Genomic DNA, 18275 nt, shown 5'->3' with positions numbered 1-18275 from the left:
CCAAGAGCTTCTTGGTCGATGGTCGGACGTGTCCCGTTCTGCGTCAACCACTCACAGCTTGCTAGCGTCATAATTCTGGAACGACCACCGTTGTGCCTCGACAGCCGAATTACAGTCCTGCATGATCAGCTTATTCTTTGCCTCGTTGATCGCCAAACACCTGTCGGACGAACCGTGCCGCAGCAGGTGCGTATCGTCCGAATAGTTCCAGTACTGATTGCCCCGGGAACCATGGCACGGGTACAGGACAACGTCGTCGCCGGCGTAATCGAGACATGCTTCATCCCGTCGGATCTCTCCCGTTTTGCTCAGCATCCAGTACTAAGGTTGGTTGGGTTGTAGATGTGAAGTCGCGAAAGGGGCGATCGAGGGGGGGGGGAAGGTGGGACGAAGATTGCGAAGGAAAGGGAGTGGAGGATGGATTGAACGAGGGGGTTAAAGAAATAAATGGAACATATTATTATGCGTGCTTTTAAAACGGGGTAAAAGCAACGTTCTATTGCGCTATCGCGTAACAATCGGAGCGGTTAAGGAAAATAGATTCAACACAGTACAGGAAGAGAGTTTCATTGTGTTTTTTGTTACGCCATTTTGTGTAATGTTACCGGTAACGCAAACATTTCCTCCATTTTAATAGTAACACACAGGTGAAAAGATCTTTTTAGTATGGGTGTGTTACAACACCAGCGTATGATATTTTGTTCACTTGTTGGCTGTTGTTGTTTTACCAGATGTGTTTTATGCATAATATGTTTGTTTTGTTCGTTGTTTTGTGTTAGTTTTCGCGTTCCAGAACTCGCTGGAGCTCTTTCCCTATTAGTTTGTTTCCTCACACACGCGCAAACGCATCTAACCCGATCGGAGGCTTACAGAAACACGATGATGGTTTACGTTACGTACACGGGAGAACATATGCTGGTCAGGTGCGCCCAACTTGCCCTGTAAGGGGAAAGAATGACGAGGACAAACACAAACACACGAATGGAAAAGATGGAAAAATAGAAAAACGAATTAGATGAATAATGGATGTCCAACCGGCAACGTTCAATGCCAAAGGGTGCGGTGCTGCGATGAACCCGACCGACCGGAATCGACCACTCTTACCCACCGGATGGAAAACACGTAACACGTGGACAAAATGATTTTTTTGCGATGAAAATGTACACCGAGATGAGATGTGGCTAGCATTGAGCAATCTGTTGCATACCTTGAGGCTTAATTTATCAATCAGCGCCTGAAGTTATACTATTTGAATGGAGGGGGTTTAAATGCTGATATTTTAAGTGTTTTCCGCAACTTTATGCAGATAACTCCTCGGGGATGTTGCGTGTTTGTGCAATAATGGTTTGTTTGCAATGTAATGGAATTGAAAACAAAGAAAACAAAACACATGGCGTCACAAATGAAATTCTCTCCTTGTATAGGGGTGAAGCTATTTGCAATTCACTCTCTCCTTCTTTGTTTTCTGTTTAGAGAAGCATTTCTTTTTTTTCTTCTTGTTGTTGCTGTGTCTGCTGTTGTTAAACTACTTCCACGGAACGAATGTAATGTATAAAAATAGGGAAGGGAGAAAAAAATAACAATAACAACCATACCGCGATAGGTGTAGTACCTAAAGAAAGGGGAACCTTGAACTTGATATAAAAGCGAAAAAGGGAAAACGATCAACAACAGCGGGCGACAAAAACAAACTATTTACAGTTGGAAAGCTTTCCGGAGGTTTTTCTCCTCCGTCGGGGCGTTTTTTTACCAATCATCACCACAAACGTTTGCTCTTCACTTTTTTTTTTTGTCAAAACAAACCTTCCATCGCGTAGCGTCACTGTGCTGGGTAAATATCTATCAGGTTTGAGTATGCAACTGTAAAACTAAAATATTTAGCGCGAGTATTGCCAAAAAACTTCATCAAAACACGCAAGGACATGCATTTTTTTCTTGTAGTTGTCTTCAGTTCGGTATAAATTTTGTCCATGTCAAGAGTAACTAGTTGAAAAATTGTCCAAAAGTACTATCGCCTTATCGCAAATTTATGTCCAAAAACCGTGTCCTACTTTAGTCGGGATAGTTTAATATGTTTTTAGTCACGTTTTACACTTTTCAAGCGTTTGACACAAGAAACGTTTCTTAATTTTGAGCCATATTTTTCTTCTACTCCGTTTAAATGACAAATTCCGTGGTGTGCTTCTGGGTGATGGATTCTAGTATGAATTTCGTGATGGATTGATATGCTCTACGTTTTGTGATTTTTTTTTTATACTTTCGGTGAACATTACGGTGAAGGCTACTGATAGTTGTGAAACAAAATTCCTTGAAGAATATGAACGAGGTTTTTCTTATTTTCATTTCGCGATGGTGAGAGATGCTTTTTCCATATCATTTTTCGTAATGACAGTGGTGATGTTGGCACTATACTACGATGGGTAGTTTACGCATCAAGTCAGATTATTTGAATGAGATATTTAAGCGATTGAAATGTTAAAGCTTCTATAAGTAAGAAGAGAGTAATTAAAAAAAAGAAGTTAGTATTTTTTGCCATAAATTTGTAATTGAAGCGAAATAACATTATGTAAAGGTAAAGCAGAGCGAATTAGTATTGCCATATCACCGAATGTACTTTGCTTTGTTTTTATTAATTTAAATAAGCATTAATTAACGAGCCAATGTTACGAGAGAATAACGCTTTTCCCAATCTCTTATGAGTATGAATTATGAGTGTGTCTGTTAGTCTCTCAGTGTGTTTGTTTTTATGGGTGATTAATTTTGATCCAATATGTCCTTCATGTCCATGGCTTATTCTAGCCGAGTTGGCAGTTAAGAGTGCGTTCTGTTCGCTGATTGAATGATCCATTGCCAGTTCAAGAAGATTACCCAAAAATGTCCTTGAGTCCACATTTTAGTCCAAACATAAAACATTCTTCTCTTGCCTGCCGTCTAAGTGTGTAGTTTGCGTGTACGTAATGTATGTATGTGTGTGTGTTGTGTATTTTTCATATGTGTGTTCAGTTGCGTGTGTGTGTGTGTGTGTGTGTGGTTTTGGGGTTGCGTTTCGTTGGTGTACAGTACCTGGTTACCGCCGGCCTGATGGCAGGGCCAGACGCCCAACGGCGAATGCATGTCCTCGGGTTTTGCCGCCGAATCGATACACAGATTAGACCACAGGTTCCGTATCTGCACGGTTTTGAAGTGTTTGAAACGAAACCACATTTAGTGGGATGGGGGGGGAGGAGAGAGCATTATGCAAACACAGAAGTGCGTTGGGGAAGACAAAAATGTTTTTGTAACCGGCCGTTAAAGATCGATTGGAACATTGGAACGAACACACAGTGACAACAAATACACGGTTGGCGCGTACGAAGAATAGAAAAAAGAAGAGAAAAAGAAAAAAACGTAAAAATTAAATTGAGAACAACAGAGGGGGAAAACCTTCGGCAAGGTTCGTCGCTTTTTCATAAATAAAAGACTTAAACGATTGCGCAAGTGAGAAACTGCGAACAAAAAAAAATATTGAAATTAATGAAGAGCTCCGGAGCGGTGATGATTGGTAGTGGTAGCCTCTGCATTTCCTTGCTTCTGTTACGCATCTGGCTTATGGTACTAGACGGGATGTGAAAAATGGATTATTTACTTGATTGCCACCCTGATTGTGGCACGGATAGAGTCCGACCGGTTTCCGCAGGTTCCGCTTGCCGCCAGGCGCATCCAGACAGGTTCGATTACCGTAACCCATGTTTCTTACCTAGATTGTTTTTCATAAGTTATGTTATTATTAATGCTTTTCATTGCAACAACGAAGGTGTCTATTGTTTTCTATTGTGATTTTGTTATAGACACCAACGTTGAAGAATAACTGAGATGAGAATTATTCATAGAAAGGTTTTTTTTTGTATGTCCTTCATCCAGCTGAGAATGACGGCAAATTGTCCTATTAGCATTAAAAGTGAATGAATCATTACCTCTCCCGACGCAACAGCATCTCCCGGCACGAACAGCTCCGGATAGATGTTATCCAAATACCATCGGAACGATTTACAGCCGAGCTCTTCCCGCAGCTTCTTGCGCGAGCTAACATCACCGTAGTCACCCTTATCGTTACCAATACGCTGGTAGTAGTACTGTGCATACTCATCCATCCAAACCTCGGCCAAACGGACCGAGTTGCGTTTGATCACATTCACACCTGTTCGCCACTGAAAGAGGGAGAAGCAAGACGATGTCATCTGCAATCAGACAGCTTTCCATTCTTATCGATAGCTACCTTGTAAGGTGAACGTTTCCGGAAGATGTGACCGACGTGCGAGCAGGGTACAATCTCTAGCGAACCACCGCACATCCACGTCTTGAAGGAAAGTTCCAAATTTTCACCACCCCAGATATCGAACCCAGAATCGTACGTGCCGAGCCGTTCGAAGAAGACGCGATCAATCGCAAACAAACCACCCGCCATCGTTGGTGACCAGACGGGTTCCGCGGAGCTCTAAAAATCCGGAAATCAAAGCACTGTAAGTGTTGTTGCCTTCTTGACGTTTTTATATGCAAAACTTGAACCTTATGTTTGCGCTTTTCACGCTCCGGTACAGCGTGCCAGTTAAACTGCAGGTTCCAATCGAATCCACCAACATTTACACCACCCGAATCGCGATAGTGGTACTCCATCGTGTTGTCATCGATCACGTCGATCACGGGGCAGACCACAGTCGTTGAGTTGCGCGCGATACGATCAAGCAACGGCTCCAGCCATCCTGTAAGTTTTAGTAAGGCAAACCATTAGCACTGAGCTTTCGGTTGGTTTTTCGTGTTTTGCTCAACTCACCGACAGTACATTCGCAGTGTGAATCTAGATATGTTAGCACCGGAGCTGTTGCATGACGTGCGCCAAGCAGACGGGCACGAATAAGACCTTCTCGTTTTGCTGCCCGGACGATCTTCACCTTCGGGTACGCTAGGAAGTACTCCTCCAATTTCTTCTGCGTGTGAGCTGTAATGGCAACGCTGCTCGTTAGGAAAGGAATGGAATAGGCGAGGGAAAAAAAAGGCTCTTACGCATATCGGAGAAATCGTCCACGAGTATCACTTCCTTCACAAGATGATCCGGCGAACGATCGAGCACGGAATGCACGGTACGCAGCAGCACCGACCACGCCTCATTGTGGAAGCAAATAATGACGGATGTGGGTGGCAGATCTTGCATGTAGCGGTCCGTATCCTTGCACCACGCATCACGTGGATCGGGCAGCGTGCGCCGAATGGAGATCATGTCCGCCACATACTGGTTAAAGGCGTTCTTGGCCCATCCATCGTCGACTAGCTTTTTCACTTCGGGTGTTAATTCTTTCGGAAGGATGACCGGTTTTCCTAGCTCTCCCGGTGCGTCACTCGGTGGTGCGATCACACCAGGCAGTTGAAGACCTAAAATAATGGAACGAGAAACGAATTTCACCGTATTTGTAGATAGTTCGCCTAAATGCGAGCAACCCGCAATACACAAACTGTTATACTGATACTCACCACCGCCGTGTTCTGGCACCCTGCTTGGCTTTGACGGTGTATCTTTCACTGTCTTCACTACCGGTGGCTCATCCAGGTCTGGGTCAACACCACCGACACCTGCGTCACCTTCGTCACCATCCTCCAGCCGATTGTTGTCGACAAAATTTACATCCGGCGCTTGAACTTCCGGCACGACCGGATCCTGCCGTTCAGCATCTAGACGTGCGTTTTCGATGAACTGATTGAACTTATTCCGTATCCCCTCCAGTGGTAACCGGCGGGGTGTTTCGTACTCGATCGCTCCACTACCGCTTGCCGCACCACTACCGCTTCCACTCGGGCCCGTCCGGCTAGCATCGTCCGAGTAGAGTACAAACACAGCCATAAACCATACTACGCCGCACAGGGCAGCGAGCTTCAGGAAGGACGATCTCCGTCTACCAAGTAGTGCCATTTTGTTGCAGTTTGAGATGTATCGCGTAGGAGTTGTTGGCTTACTGCTACTAAACCGTCTGGCGCTGGTGTCGATGAGTTGAGGATGACTTTTCTTTGAGACTTCCAACAGCGAGCGTGTGATCGAGTGTTACGTTTTTAACAACGTACGATCACCTGTACACATCTCCGTTCTGTGTACACTGTACAGGGCTCCTCACGTCCGTCACGGGTCAAATGTGTTTGAATTTTATTCACCCGTAAATGGTGTCGACTTTTCAACAAGTCTTCAAGTGGCATAAAATTAGCTCCACTGTACCACCGTGCGCTGTGTTTCTCCGAAACTCGATTGATGATGCATCTGTTACCGTGATGTGTTTTATCTGCTTGATATGTGTTGCAAGGTTCTGCAGAAAAGAAAAAAAAGGAAAGGAAAAATCGTTTTAGAGTCAATGAAATGTGCATTAAATGATTCACAATTAGAGTTCACGCTGTTTGATTTGATAAATTCAATCAAATGCCCCAGGCAGAGAGATTTGTGTGCAGTTTTTGTTTTCACCCCCCCTCCCCCCCCCCCCCACCCACTGCATTTACAGAAGGAAAAAAGATTGGTACATCGTTTGAAGATTTTACGCCTCAACGCGCACATCGCTTTTATGCGTTCGCAAAAGGCCCCCGTTGGATGGCATCACCGGACCGGCGGGAGATGGTGAGCTTTTTTCATGCTTCGACTGGCGTGCATTCCACAAGTTGAACGGGGGGTCTCGCTCGGCGGGACGTGCATCGAGAGGTGGTTTGGAGTAAGGAACAAGCGTCTAGCGAAAGTGTAGACTCTTGAGAAGATGAGTCTGTTTTTGGGGAAGATGAAGAGGCGAGCGTGTGGGAAGCAGCCTACACCGGTCATCGTTGCATAGTTGGTGGTTTGTTGTTGGGAAGACATAAAACAATAGATCGTATCTTCCAGGGAGAAGTAGATGATTGCGCAATGACATCTTATCCGAAAGAGTTGGAGAGAAAGAGAAAGATAGAGAGACAAACACACGGAATTAAAGTAGTTTTGAGAAGTATGCTAGAGATTTCGTTTGTTGGCTGTAGGAAATTGCTATAAATATTATAGCACAACTGCACTAGCATTACTAAGCTTTGGGTAGGTTGGATTCAGTTTGATTAATATATGTATTTATGGAAAATGAGACATACAGACGAATGCTTTTATCTGTGGGCTCAAAATGTTCCTGTTGTTTTCTCATCAGGTGATCAAGAATTGATCTTAAACTTCTTCACACTAAGATACAACTAATAGTACGAAAAAATCTTGTAGCGGTGTTGTTTGCAGCATATGGAACATTATATAGATATAGAACGTGACAGGATCGCTAGGACGCAGGGTCTACGTCTTCCTGACATAACGACCTACTAGGTCACGTGGGACATCGAATGGCGTACTAGACTTGTTAGTACCACGTAGTTGTATAGTCAATCGGAGAAACGCCCCGAATGGGATTTGAAACTTGTTCCTGCCGTGTTAGGACCAGCGCCTCTGTCGCATCTACCACCGGCTCAGCCCAGCGTTTTTCTATTAAAAATAATCAAATTGCAGTTTTCCTTTGTCTCACTTGAAGTACTGATCTCCGATCACACATACACATACGACCTTCTCAATCTCAGCTCAAGAATTCATCTCCAATGATTTCTCTCTGTGTGGTGCAATTCATCATCTACCTTTTGTTAAGCAGGTAGCGAAACAAGCTCTAAATTGCATAATTGGCACCCTTCGGGAATGGTGCAGACACGGTGAAAAAACCCACGCCACAATAATCATAATCATCCGGTTGCGTTACCAACAGACAAGATGGTATAGCGCGCCTGTTAACACAGAGCACCTTCAGGGTGCCTTTCGTTGAAACGGGAGGTGTATCTGCAAATTGATACCTTACTTCTGTGAACCAGTCAAGAAATTGATATGTTTTTTTCTCCACAGCAGCACAGAAGAAACGTCTGTTTTATGTTGTACCGCTTTGGCATCTAATTTATTGTACCAACTGTTTAATATGAAATAAAACTGCTCATCACGGTTCGAGCACTAACCGGATTGAGTTACTCGGCTTAAAATACACCTGTACTCCCTCGAGGATCACCTGAGGATGATGCAATCTGTGTCACATAATATGATTGAGCATCGAAGGAAAACAATACGAATGAGAACCCTCGCCTCATCATCGTCGCAGTCGTATGATGCACGTGCGCTCTCGCACACATCGATTGCAACACATACACACACGCAACGAAAGAGGCCTAAAGCATCGCATCTCATGCAGAGAAAGTCAAAGGTTATATAGCGCGAAATAGCTTCAGAATCAACGGAGAAGGCAACAAGACGGAAAACTCCCTAACCCCAACGCCCAAAAATAAAAGCAAAACAGCGAAAAACAATGATCGGTATAATTATGCGTTGAGATTGAAAGTTATCGCTGATGGGAATTTATTTGACGGCGCTGGGAACGACGCTCTCACGCTGCAAAGTCTCCAAAGCAAAACAAAACAAAAAAAAAAAAACCGGGAAGATGTCATGTGGAATCATAAATTTTCGTTTTCCAACCGTAGTTTGATATCTTTTTTTTTCTCTGTCTTTATTTAATATTTCGGCTCGCTTGACACAAGTTGTTTGCCTTGTGTTTTTGTTTCGGACCCCCCCCCCCCCCCCCTCCCAACTCGTGGTAATTGAACCTCAAATTGCCCTCTCATATAGGTTGATGATGGGGCACCATTTTGTACGTCAAAGAAAGCGAGAGGACTCACGTACATAAAGCAAACAATGAATGAATGAATGGCGACGGAAAGCAGCAAACAATCATTTTCGTTTTGGTTTTATGTGTTTGGTAGCTTCCGAAACTCGGATTGGTGGTGTACAGCATTTTGTTGTGCAATTTATTTAATCCCTCAATTTTCCTTCCTGAAGGCCTGTGGTTCCTCACTGTCATTGTGGCCGACTTTTTTGGTCATCCACGGCTGCTAGAGAGAGCTATGATGAATTAATATTGATTGACGGTTTTGCTTTAGCCCATCGTTCATTATGCAAAAAGACAAACAAAGAGACACCGAGTATCATCTGCTCGTGATCATTGAACAGTTTATCCCTTACCCACAGGGGAGAAAAGCTACAAAAAAAAAAGCAGGAGCTGCAGTTTTTGGAGTTTAATTTACAACCATCAAACAAAGTGGCATCCTCTAAGGGATTGGCACCATGCAGCATCAATTACATCGAGCGCTGTAAATTGGTCCCTTGAGTTCATTGATTTAGGCTTGATTTCGGTAGTTCGGGGGGAGGTTAAAAAAGCAACCCAAAGGGTATATTTGCATTATACCTCCCGCGCACTGTAAAGGTGATTGCTCCAAATCACCCAACCGAAAGGACAAGGTCATGGGAAAAAACAGGCTTCACCGGGCATGAGCAGCGCATTAAACCCTCTATTACTTGCGTTGCCTTGTTTGGATCATTGAGCGGAGAGCATTTATCGTAAGGTGTTCTCGGGTTTCGGAGGTTTACTACAAAATTAGGCCCTGTCCTTTGCATCGATGAACCTTGGTATCGTTTTTAGTGTGATGTAAGATCGAACCGAGTGTGAATTAATACCTCTCCATTGCCGAATTATTTATTTATTGGTTGCAAAAATGTATGTTTTGGGTAGGCTAATTTTTGCTGTAACCTTACAGTGAACGATTAGCCTGAAAGTATGCAATTTGCTTTGGCAAATCTTCTTTCGGACCGGTGTTTTGAAAATTGGACGGTTTCTATACGAAATTTCTTTTATTGATGGAATATTTTTAGCCTTCCAGGCACATACTACAACAAGGATTGCTAGTATTGTGCGTGTTGATCACGAGGGAAAGAGGAGGTTCTTTCTGTGAATGAATCAAATAAACTCTTCACAAAGAGTTTTACAGCCCTTTGATGATTTTTTTTTTTTTTTCGTTTATAGAGGCTTTGGGCTTCTGAGGCTACGTTCGTCTCTCAGTGATTTGAATCGCAGAATCGGCGCAATTGGGCAATCCTTTTGGCCGTCGTTAAAATAGAACTTAATCTGCTGGAGTTGCAGCTTTTTTGTGTTTGTGAATCGCAGAGTCCTTTTACAACTCTTTTTTGAGTCATCGCAGTCAAACTGCCTCGCGAAAGTGTCGACTATCGATGCCTTAAAAGTGAGTTTAACTAAGAGGACGTAAGTGTGAATTAATTCCTTGAAAAGAATAGTTATTCTCATATCTTTTTGTGACTTAAACGGCATTAAAAATGGGATGGAAAATATTATTTTCGTGGCAAAAACTTTTTGCCCTTAAAGTATGCAATTCGCTATCAACTGCTCAATAGTATTCAAACGAGGGTCACACTAGAGCATTCCACAGTTTGTTCCCCGTAATTTCTGGATGTTTATTTTGCTATCTGTCTGCCTCCGTTCTATCACAGGGTTTAAAAATAACTCCGAATTATCGTACACCCCCATAATTAGCACCTTTAACGACGGTTGCACAACCGTCTGGCGCATCAAAGGAAAAGTGGAAAACGATGTGAATAGTACAGTCGATGAATATATCCCCTCACTTTGCTGCTTTTTAGGCTTCCGTCAACGTCAAACCCAACCAATAATATTGTCGATTGCCTATCGTAAAGCCTACCGTCTTAAACCACGCAATAAACAACATAATACCCCCTCGTGGGGGGCTGCATCTGGGAAACTATTCACACCCACCGAGGAAAAAAAAAAACACTCCATTTTGGTCGTGAGACACACCGGCGAATGGTATCGGTTTGTTTCGCTTATCAAACATAACCGACCGGCCCAGCATAAAAGATGATCCGATGACAGCTCATTTACGCCACCGAGGAGACACGATGATCGCGTAATCAAACCGCTTACCGATGCGCGCCCATCACCCAGTGCCGAGAGTGATTGTGTGACGCGGGACGAATCGAGGAAAAATGCGGAAGAAAACCACGACATTTCGCACGGCCTCCTGTCTGCTTGCCTGATCACTTTGTCCACTTATTTTAACGCGGGCGTTGATGTCATTAATTATGGTGATCGTCTTTTTTAATGGCTTTTTGTGCTATTTTTTTTTATATTTTTTTTTTTTTGAATCCATGCCGTAGCGAGCACACTTTGCATTTTGTGGCTCATAACGTGCGGCGCACGCTAGCTCCCCTCAGAAATGAGGCTCATTAAAGCGAATCATCTTCCTCAACAAAACGCCAATCTTCTAATTTACGACTCACCACCAGGCAACAAGAAAAGAAACTCGGCAAAGACTTCAAAAACCGCGCGCTTTTTTTCGCCCAAATTCGTTGCCTCCAATCGTACGGTTAATTGATTTTGATTTCCGTGTGATGTTTGTTCGGTCTCGTTTGAGGCTTGCCGGTGGCTTTTCTGTCTCCTATTCAATCGACCGTGAAAGACCGTGAATTTTCCTGCCGGAAAAGACCGCCGGATGACTTTGGCGTTTTTTTTCCCACACTTTTCGATTGCATTATAACGAGCTCGTTTTCGTTTGTTGGACGCGCGAGACAATATTATGAAGAACTTTCCTTTTCAATTCTTCAACTGTCGGTGATTCGCTTTTAACCGATCGACGACGCTTTGCTTCTTCGGTAGAGAGATGAAAACAGGGGTTAGGTATAGTTTGCTCAGAAGCAGAAAATGTAGCCCAAGTGACATTTAATTCCTTGCATACACGCTCGTGCGCCCCCCCGTGCAGTATGTGGAACGCGATTGGAAAGATCATTGAAATTCGCAGCCTTTGTTGTGGACAACGCGAACGAAGTTAACTACACATTAATGCATACCGCATCTGTGTCGGTTACTTGAGAGAAAGGTGATGGAAAGGAAGGCGGGAGACTAGCGTGCAATGGAGAGTTTACATCCTCAAGGGAAAGAGATTTATGTGACATTTTGTGCACATAAAAATTCACCACCAGCACTAAATCCCGGACCTAGATTTATCCGGGTGCTGTTGTTGTTGTTGTTCGATTTGCAATGATCGATTCGTGGCACGTCGCCAAACGTCAAAGAACCTTTTTTTTTCACCTCCAGTTGTTTCCCGCGGCGGATCACAGGGGGACGTGAAACTTTCTTCCGTTTTGGGTCACATGCGAAAAAGGGAAATTTAAGAGAGAATAGCGTTGCGAATAGAAATCGTGTGCCGGTGGGTTGCATCAATGATTTGGCAAAGTATTGCAGTTTATGCGAAGGGCCATCAAAAACGTTGTATATTCCCGGAAGGTGCTGAATAAAATATTACTACAGACAGGCTTCAGAAGAATAGGCTCACTCGCTGACGTGGAAAGACCACCTGGAAGGACGCCGTTTGAATAAGAGCATTTTGAAGGGACTTTTGTAATAAACCAAGACAGCTCCCTACGAAATGGAGAGCTCAAAAAAAAATTCTTCGATTGTAGTTACATTTATTGAAGATTCTGCAAAAAAAAAAAAAAAAATTGATGCCTCATTAGATCGACAATCGAGAAATCTCTCGCGCCCTCCAGTCAGTTTTTCGTATGTCCAATTAAAATCTATTATCCTCTGCTGGTCGACATCGACCAGCTAGGTACGAGTTTTTTTTAATGATTTTACTAAAGATCTTCATTGATGATTTTTTGAAGTTTATAGGGTTCAATGCCCAATCTTCGCCCGGCAGGACCTGGGTTCTTAAGACTATCCAACTAGATAACATCGATGAGTCTATCGCATGTCTAAGTCTAAGACTTTTCGATGGCCGGCGTGATCTAGAATGTCGTAAAGCCAAGAAGAAGATGGTTCAATGCAAGTCACGGAGAATATATCGAAGTCTAGGATTACTGCATCGCCGAATTCACCTTTGGAAGGATGTTTTTCCGCCAGATGTTGAGACAAACTTTGAATCTGTGTGTCAATGAGTGGACCCTTCCTTAAGCTTAAAGTGGAAAATGATCAGGTCCTCGCGTTTCCATATAAATTTTTACAGTCGTACTTCAGTGTCGAGCTTCATTGGCTCCTATTATACACGAAGAAATGTTTCTCCAGAAAATTCAAGATATCAGAGAAGATATTGGAGCTAATCTCCGGGGCTCATGATATGCGTCACGATCTTCAAAATTTGTTTTCAAATATGACTGCTAAAATGCGATAGAAGAGACGCCGTATTCGAAGTGCATGATAATGGCTTAAAACAATCTTTAAAGCTTTTTTTAAATCATAGATTTTATGTCATGAATCCTTTCCTCATAGCCAACCAAAAAACGTACGCCAAAGGTAATTAATCTACGCAACTTCGCAGAGAAACACACTAAAATTCGCCCCTTCACTTTGTATCGCATGTGTTGGCAAAATTGAGCGCAACTATTTCTTCCCGATTCATCCCCTAACCAGCATGGATGTGTTGTGGTGCCAATTTATACGATCGCAACATCCGGATTTTTACCCTTCGAAACATGCACCCGATTACATTCGGACTATCGTACATGTGTGGTTACACCTACAGCCAGTTGCACGCATTCCGTGTTGGAAAGGTGTTAAGATTGGTTGAACTTAACGCTTACCGCGCTTCATCTGTTGCGTGTCGACCGTCGTGAGCTCATCGCTCTTCACGTTGGCGGTTCGGTGCCGATAGCCATCACCTTCTTGTGCTTCTACGATTGAAAGGGATGTCATACGGATTGATGTCCATTTCTACCAATTGCTTTTCTGCTTTCATGTGTTCATGTTTTATTATGAATTTTGTTTGGCCGATCGGCCACATTCGGTGTGATGGTGACGTTTGAGAGGGGGAGTAAAAGTAAAAGTACCCTATCCAATCCGACAATCCATCCCACGAACTCATCCAACTCTCCAAGGGGGCGTTTGGGGTTGTACACTGAACAGCAAAGTTCGGTTCGAAAGGAAGGAAGATGCGCCACCGAAACGAAACCGAACGGTCATTATGGCGCCCGTTTAACTGCTTCGAGGCCCGCCAAAAGAGCTCCGCTTCGGTGGAGAAAGTTTGCCATCCCAGACCGTTTGAAGACCGTGCCTCCGAGAGCGTTACCGAACGCATCTTCCCACCGGGAGACTCCGATTAATTAGATAGTTTCCCGAGACGCGTTTTCGCTGCGCTGGTAAACGATTGTTGGACGCTGACTAAATCGAACACCTTCGATATTTTTTGCTGTTGTTGTTGAGAGACTCAATTTGGCTAAGCTTTTGTGGTATGCGAAACAAAATTAGCAAACGAAAGGATTAAATCACCCACACGAATTAGCATACGGGGGAAGCATATCGCACCGGCGCATAATCGCCTGCGAATGTAAAACACTGACGCCACGGACGACTTTAACTGGGGGCGAATAAAGAAAGGACGTCGAAATAAGTTGGAATTTTTAGCAACTTTCACACAACATTCCAGCGAGCTTCTCCGTTCCTTTAGGAGTATTTTTTTTTTTTTTTTTGCAAAGGTTTCTTTGCTTTGTTGTAGCGAGATTGTGCTCGGGACATAGACTAATCATCACGTGGCTAAATTAACTTCTCACCCTCCCACGGCGAGGGTTTTGTGAGTTGTGGCACGCAGGAAGAAGCTCTATCAAAAACATGGTCCAAAGCTTCCAATTTTTTGACAACATTTTTTGCGCCCTGTCGGTTTATTACCTGACGCAAATTTGCATCCACAAATAAATCCTCGTCCGTTACGTAAATCGAGCCATACAGAGAGAGAGAGAGAGAGAGACAGAGGGTGAGGATGAGATGTCATCCACCGCACATAATTAGTCGTGTTGGTGGTGGTGTCCTTACCAACCGGCTTCCTTTATGGCGTTAGAAACTTTCCCAATTTCCAGCATCTTCATCTATCTTATTTTGCAATCATTGGTGATTTATTGCAAGCACTAAGAATGGCCAGCAATCATTTTTCTTCACTGTCTTTTTTTCCGTTTTGAGCGTAAAAGAACAATTTAATTTTGCCGGTATCGCCGACCAGCCAAACGGCAACTGACTGGACATAAAACTCACCGGGGGGAAGTATACTAAAGCAGGACGCACGTTTTGGACGCACAAACACTTTCCAACGATACTTTGACACTTAACGATTGCTCTGCGGTGGTTTGATTTAAATTACTGACTGGGCGTTGTTTAAACGTATCTTTCGCCGTCGTACCGTACCACCGTTCAACGCCTGTGCCCTAAAACGATATGGTTGTGGCGATATGCTAATTAATGTGAGCACGCAACAGAAGGTTTTCATTTTAGTTTGTTTTTTTTTTCACTTCCAAAGGCTGGTACTATTTTTTCAACCCAAATTGAGTTGTAGGATTTCCACGTTTTTCACGTGTACTCTTAGACGTGGCTCGCTCTCGTGCTCTTGTGTGGCTAAGTTAGCTTAGTATGTTTTTTTTTTGACATATCATTCAACGTTCAATTACGTCGTCTGATGAAGATTGAAGGTTTCTGACGGTTTAATTGAAAATAAAATAAAAAATACTATGACGATTATTTGCTAATAATAAACGCCTAAAGACGACTGTTAATAGGAACGGTATCGAGAGTGCAAAAAGCTCCGAAACCTCTGGAGCCTTCCCATTCTGGCTTCACAGACTCGATCCATTACCGAAGAGTAGATTCCCGGTTCTACCGTGTCATATGATGGTTCTCCTATTAATAAATCATTGACTCGGTCAAGTTTTCCACTCTTGATGTCCAAAACTAAGAACTCTTGTCATACTCAAACAAAACAAGCTGGAACAAAGACGCTGTGGAGTTGATGAAGTTTTTGGGAGTCCTCTAAGCCCTGAGAAATCTTTGAATTCATGTGTAACCAGCAGAAATAACAGAGGACTCGAAACACTGTCCTGAGGGTTTCGAATTCATCAGAAAAGAAATCCTGAATTCTAACTTTATAAGTTCTGTCCAGAAAGTAAGACCTTAACCAAGACAAAATGGGGTTTCCCAGGACGAGTCTGTCCAGTTTAGAGGTTAGAGGCGGTTATTTTCTACATAATATTCTGATGGACATAAACTGGGGTCCGGTGGTACAGACGACAGGACCGGGGATCAAATCCTGTCCGAATCGTTCCATCCTAATGAGGACTTACTGTTCAAATACATACGTAGCATCAGCAAGTCTAATAAACCATTCGATGGCCGGCGTGACCTAGCGTGACCTAGCAGATCGTCCAGCTAAGTAGAAGAAAGGCAAAAACGATGTGACACTAAACCTTTCATTATCTAATACAAGACATCAAATTAATGTTTAATGAGGCTGACAATCCTCCATTTTACCCAAAACTATCATTTCTACTCATGATTATCTACCTCAATTCAAGATTGACTTGACACGATCTCAGAGAGTACCTTCTCAAAACATCCCTAAATACCACCTTTTAAAACACCTAAACCGTTGACCGCAAGAAAATCGCTTTAAAGGTTAAACCCTTCCGGATCACACCACAACAGAAAAGGTTAAACCACGATCCTCAAAAGTCTCAAGATGATCGCGGTGAAAAGATTTCCCTCAACAACTTTTCACCCATTTGTATCCGCCAGGACCTGCAACAAAACCGCCATAGTCATGGTCTCTCATCACTTGTCGATTACACCGAAGAGATACATTGCTGCACCGGTGGACCATCCATCTTCACCTTCCAAATGCACCGATGCAAACACACATAATTGCCAAGTCACGGCGGTCTTGAGTGCGAGTGACGGGTTGGTACTGTTATAAGGTGTAAAGCGACGTGGAACGTTGACTGTGTTTAGCAAACCACTCCGCAACGCTCGCAGAGAAAAAGCCTTGACTTGAAGAAACAATAACAAACGGTTCATCTTCAAGGGAGCTTCCCATACGTTTATGTAGACCAGTGGGACTCAACAGCAGGCTCCATGCTGCAGAAGATATAGCGTGACACAACAGCCGACTACTGAAGGTCTTAATCTTTGCTCATTGATTAGTTTTTAGGGTTTAGGCACAACAACAACAAAACTTGAGGCAAAAACAAACGGGTACAGGGCTTTTGCTTTGGCGCGAAAATTTAATAATCTCGTACCATCTTCACCGTTCGTGTCCCTCTCTCTCTCTCTCTCTCTCTCTGCTCAGTTGGTCGAAAAGTTTTGATGTACCGCCTCAAGCATCTCATGCACAAGATGAATAGCGATTCGACTCGTTTTCGTGACATCACCACAGGCGCATTCGTTGGAGCCCTTAGGTCTCTCGTGCAATCAACGCTCAAGCTCGTAGTAGCATCACAAAGCACACGAATGGCCAGGGCCAGATAAATATGGGCACAACAGATCCCATCGATCTTGTCCGCTAGCTGAGGTTGAAAAGCGAATTCTACCCAATTGATTGTTTTGTGGCGCGAAAAATTCTTCCACCATACGCGGGAGTGCCTCGGGAGATATAATTTTGAATCCGTATGAAAAGGTCACTTCTGTCATCTATATCTTTTTTTTTTATTCCAAGAATATTAATATTTAATGCCCGATGTAGACATCGGGCTTCGTTAAATGGCTGTCATGATTTATAAACCCGTCCAGAAACGGCAGTGCAGCCGACTGACAACGTTGTTGTGAAATCATTTAAATTACTGTACCAACCCCAGTTATTAGCAAAGTCCGGAGTGTTAAATGTCACATTCCACAGCTCTAACCGGCTCAAATTAGAGTACTCAACGTACACATCATGCACACTCGAACACCCAAGTTACAGTGAAAGCGGATAACAATTAGCACAAGGTTGAAGGTTTCTACAACACATCGACCAAAGTTTTCTTTTGCCGGTTTTGTGTAGGTCCCTCAGGGCTCACCCGACATCAGGTCGAGGTTTGAAGAGGAAGAGACGTAGAAAGTAGCTACCGGAATGGAAACAAACCGGAATCACATACGCATGCTGCCCCGATATTGACAGTTTCCTCCGTAATTAAGATGATTGGTCGATAACAACGCATCCGATTTTCCCAAACCCCCCAAAGGGGTATTGCGTGTACTTCTCGATGGCTTCGGTTGGTGTGCATTTTAATTAAGCAATAGTTAATCCACATCCACGCACACACACATGTTTGTTTTCCCTTCCCAATAGCTCCAAACTCTCCAGAAGGGGGCCAAATGGTTCCGGTCAACGGGATCCCCGACCCAATGGCTGTAGGTGCCTCTTGGGTGTGAGCGCAAAGGGTTCGGGAGATTGAAATGTAGCAAAAATAAAATAAAACGGTCACCATAACTAGACCGGAACTAACGGAAGTGTGTATGAGGCGCGACTGCAGCAAAAGGGGGAGTTGGCTTTTCGGGAAAGGGGGTGCGCTTTTTCACACATGTGGCGATTGGGGTCGATTTGAGTGATAAAAATGAGAAAATGAAACATTAACC

At 43.6% G+C, this 18275-nt stretch overlaps 2 protein-coding genes across 3 annotated transcripts in view; one reads left to right on the top strand and one right to left on the bottom strand.

The window, feature by feature from the left end:
• The window catches only part of LOC126567965 (protein kinase C, brain isozyme), a 247902-nt gene that overhangs the window by 99309 nt on the left and 130318 nt on the right, over positions 1-18275 (top strand). The gene's annotated exons all lie outside the window — the stretch shown is intronic.
• Positions 52-5949, bottom strand: LOC126568690 (putative polypeptide N-acetylgalactosaminyltransferase 9). 2 transcript variants are annotated; one of them, XM_050225206.1, is made up of 9 exons: positions 5506-5949; positions 5041-5406; positions 4811-4975; positions 4546-4739; positions 4256-4474; positions 3954-4187; positions 3626-3736; positions 3064-3168; positions 52-321 (listed from the first exon to the last, which is right to left on the bottom strand). In XM_050225206.1, the coding sequence occupies exons 1-9, from the start codon at positions 5939-5941 to the stop codon at positions 52-54; spliced, it is 2100 nt and encodes a 699-aa protein (XP_050081163.1). In that variant the 5' UTR covers positions 5942-5949. The 2 variants fall into 2 exon arrangements, with proteins under 2 accessions (XP_050081163.1, XP_050081162.1); XM_050225205.1 differs by lacking the exon at positions 3064-3168.

This window comes from Anopheles maculipalpis, chromosome 2RL, assembly GCF_943734695.1.
Source record: "Anopheles maculipalpis chromosome 2RL, idAnoMacuDA_375_x, whole genome shotgun sequence".
Classification (NCBI taxonomy): domain Eukaryota; kingdom Metazoa; phylum Arthropoda; class Insecta; order Diptera; family Culicidae; genus Anopheles; species Anopheles maculipalpis.
This window is presented reverse-complemented; position numbering and strand designations above follow the sequence as displayed.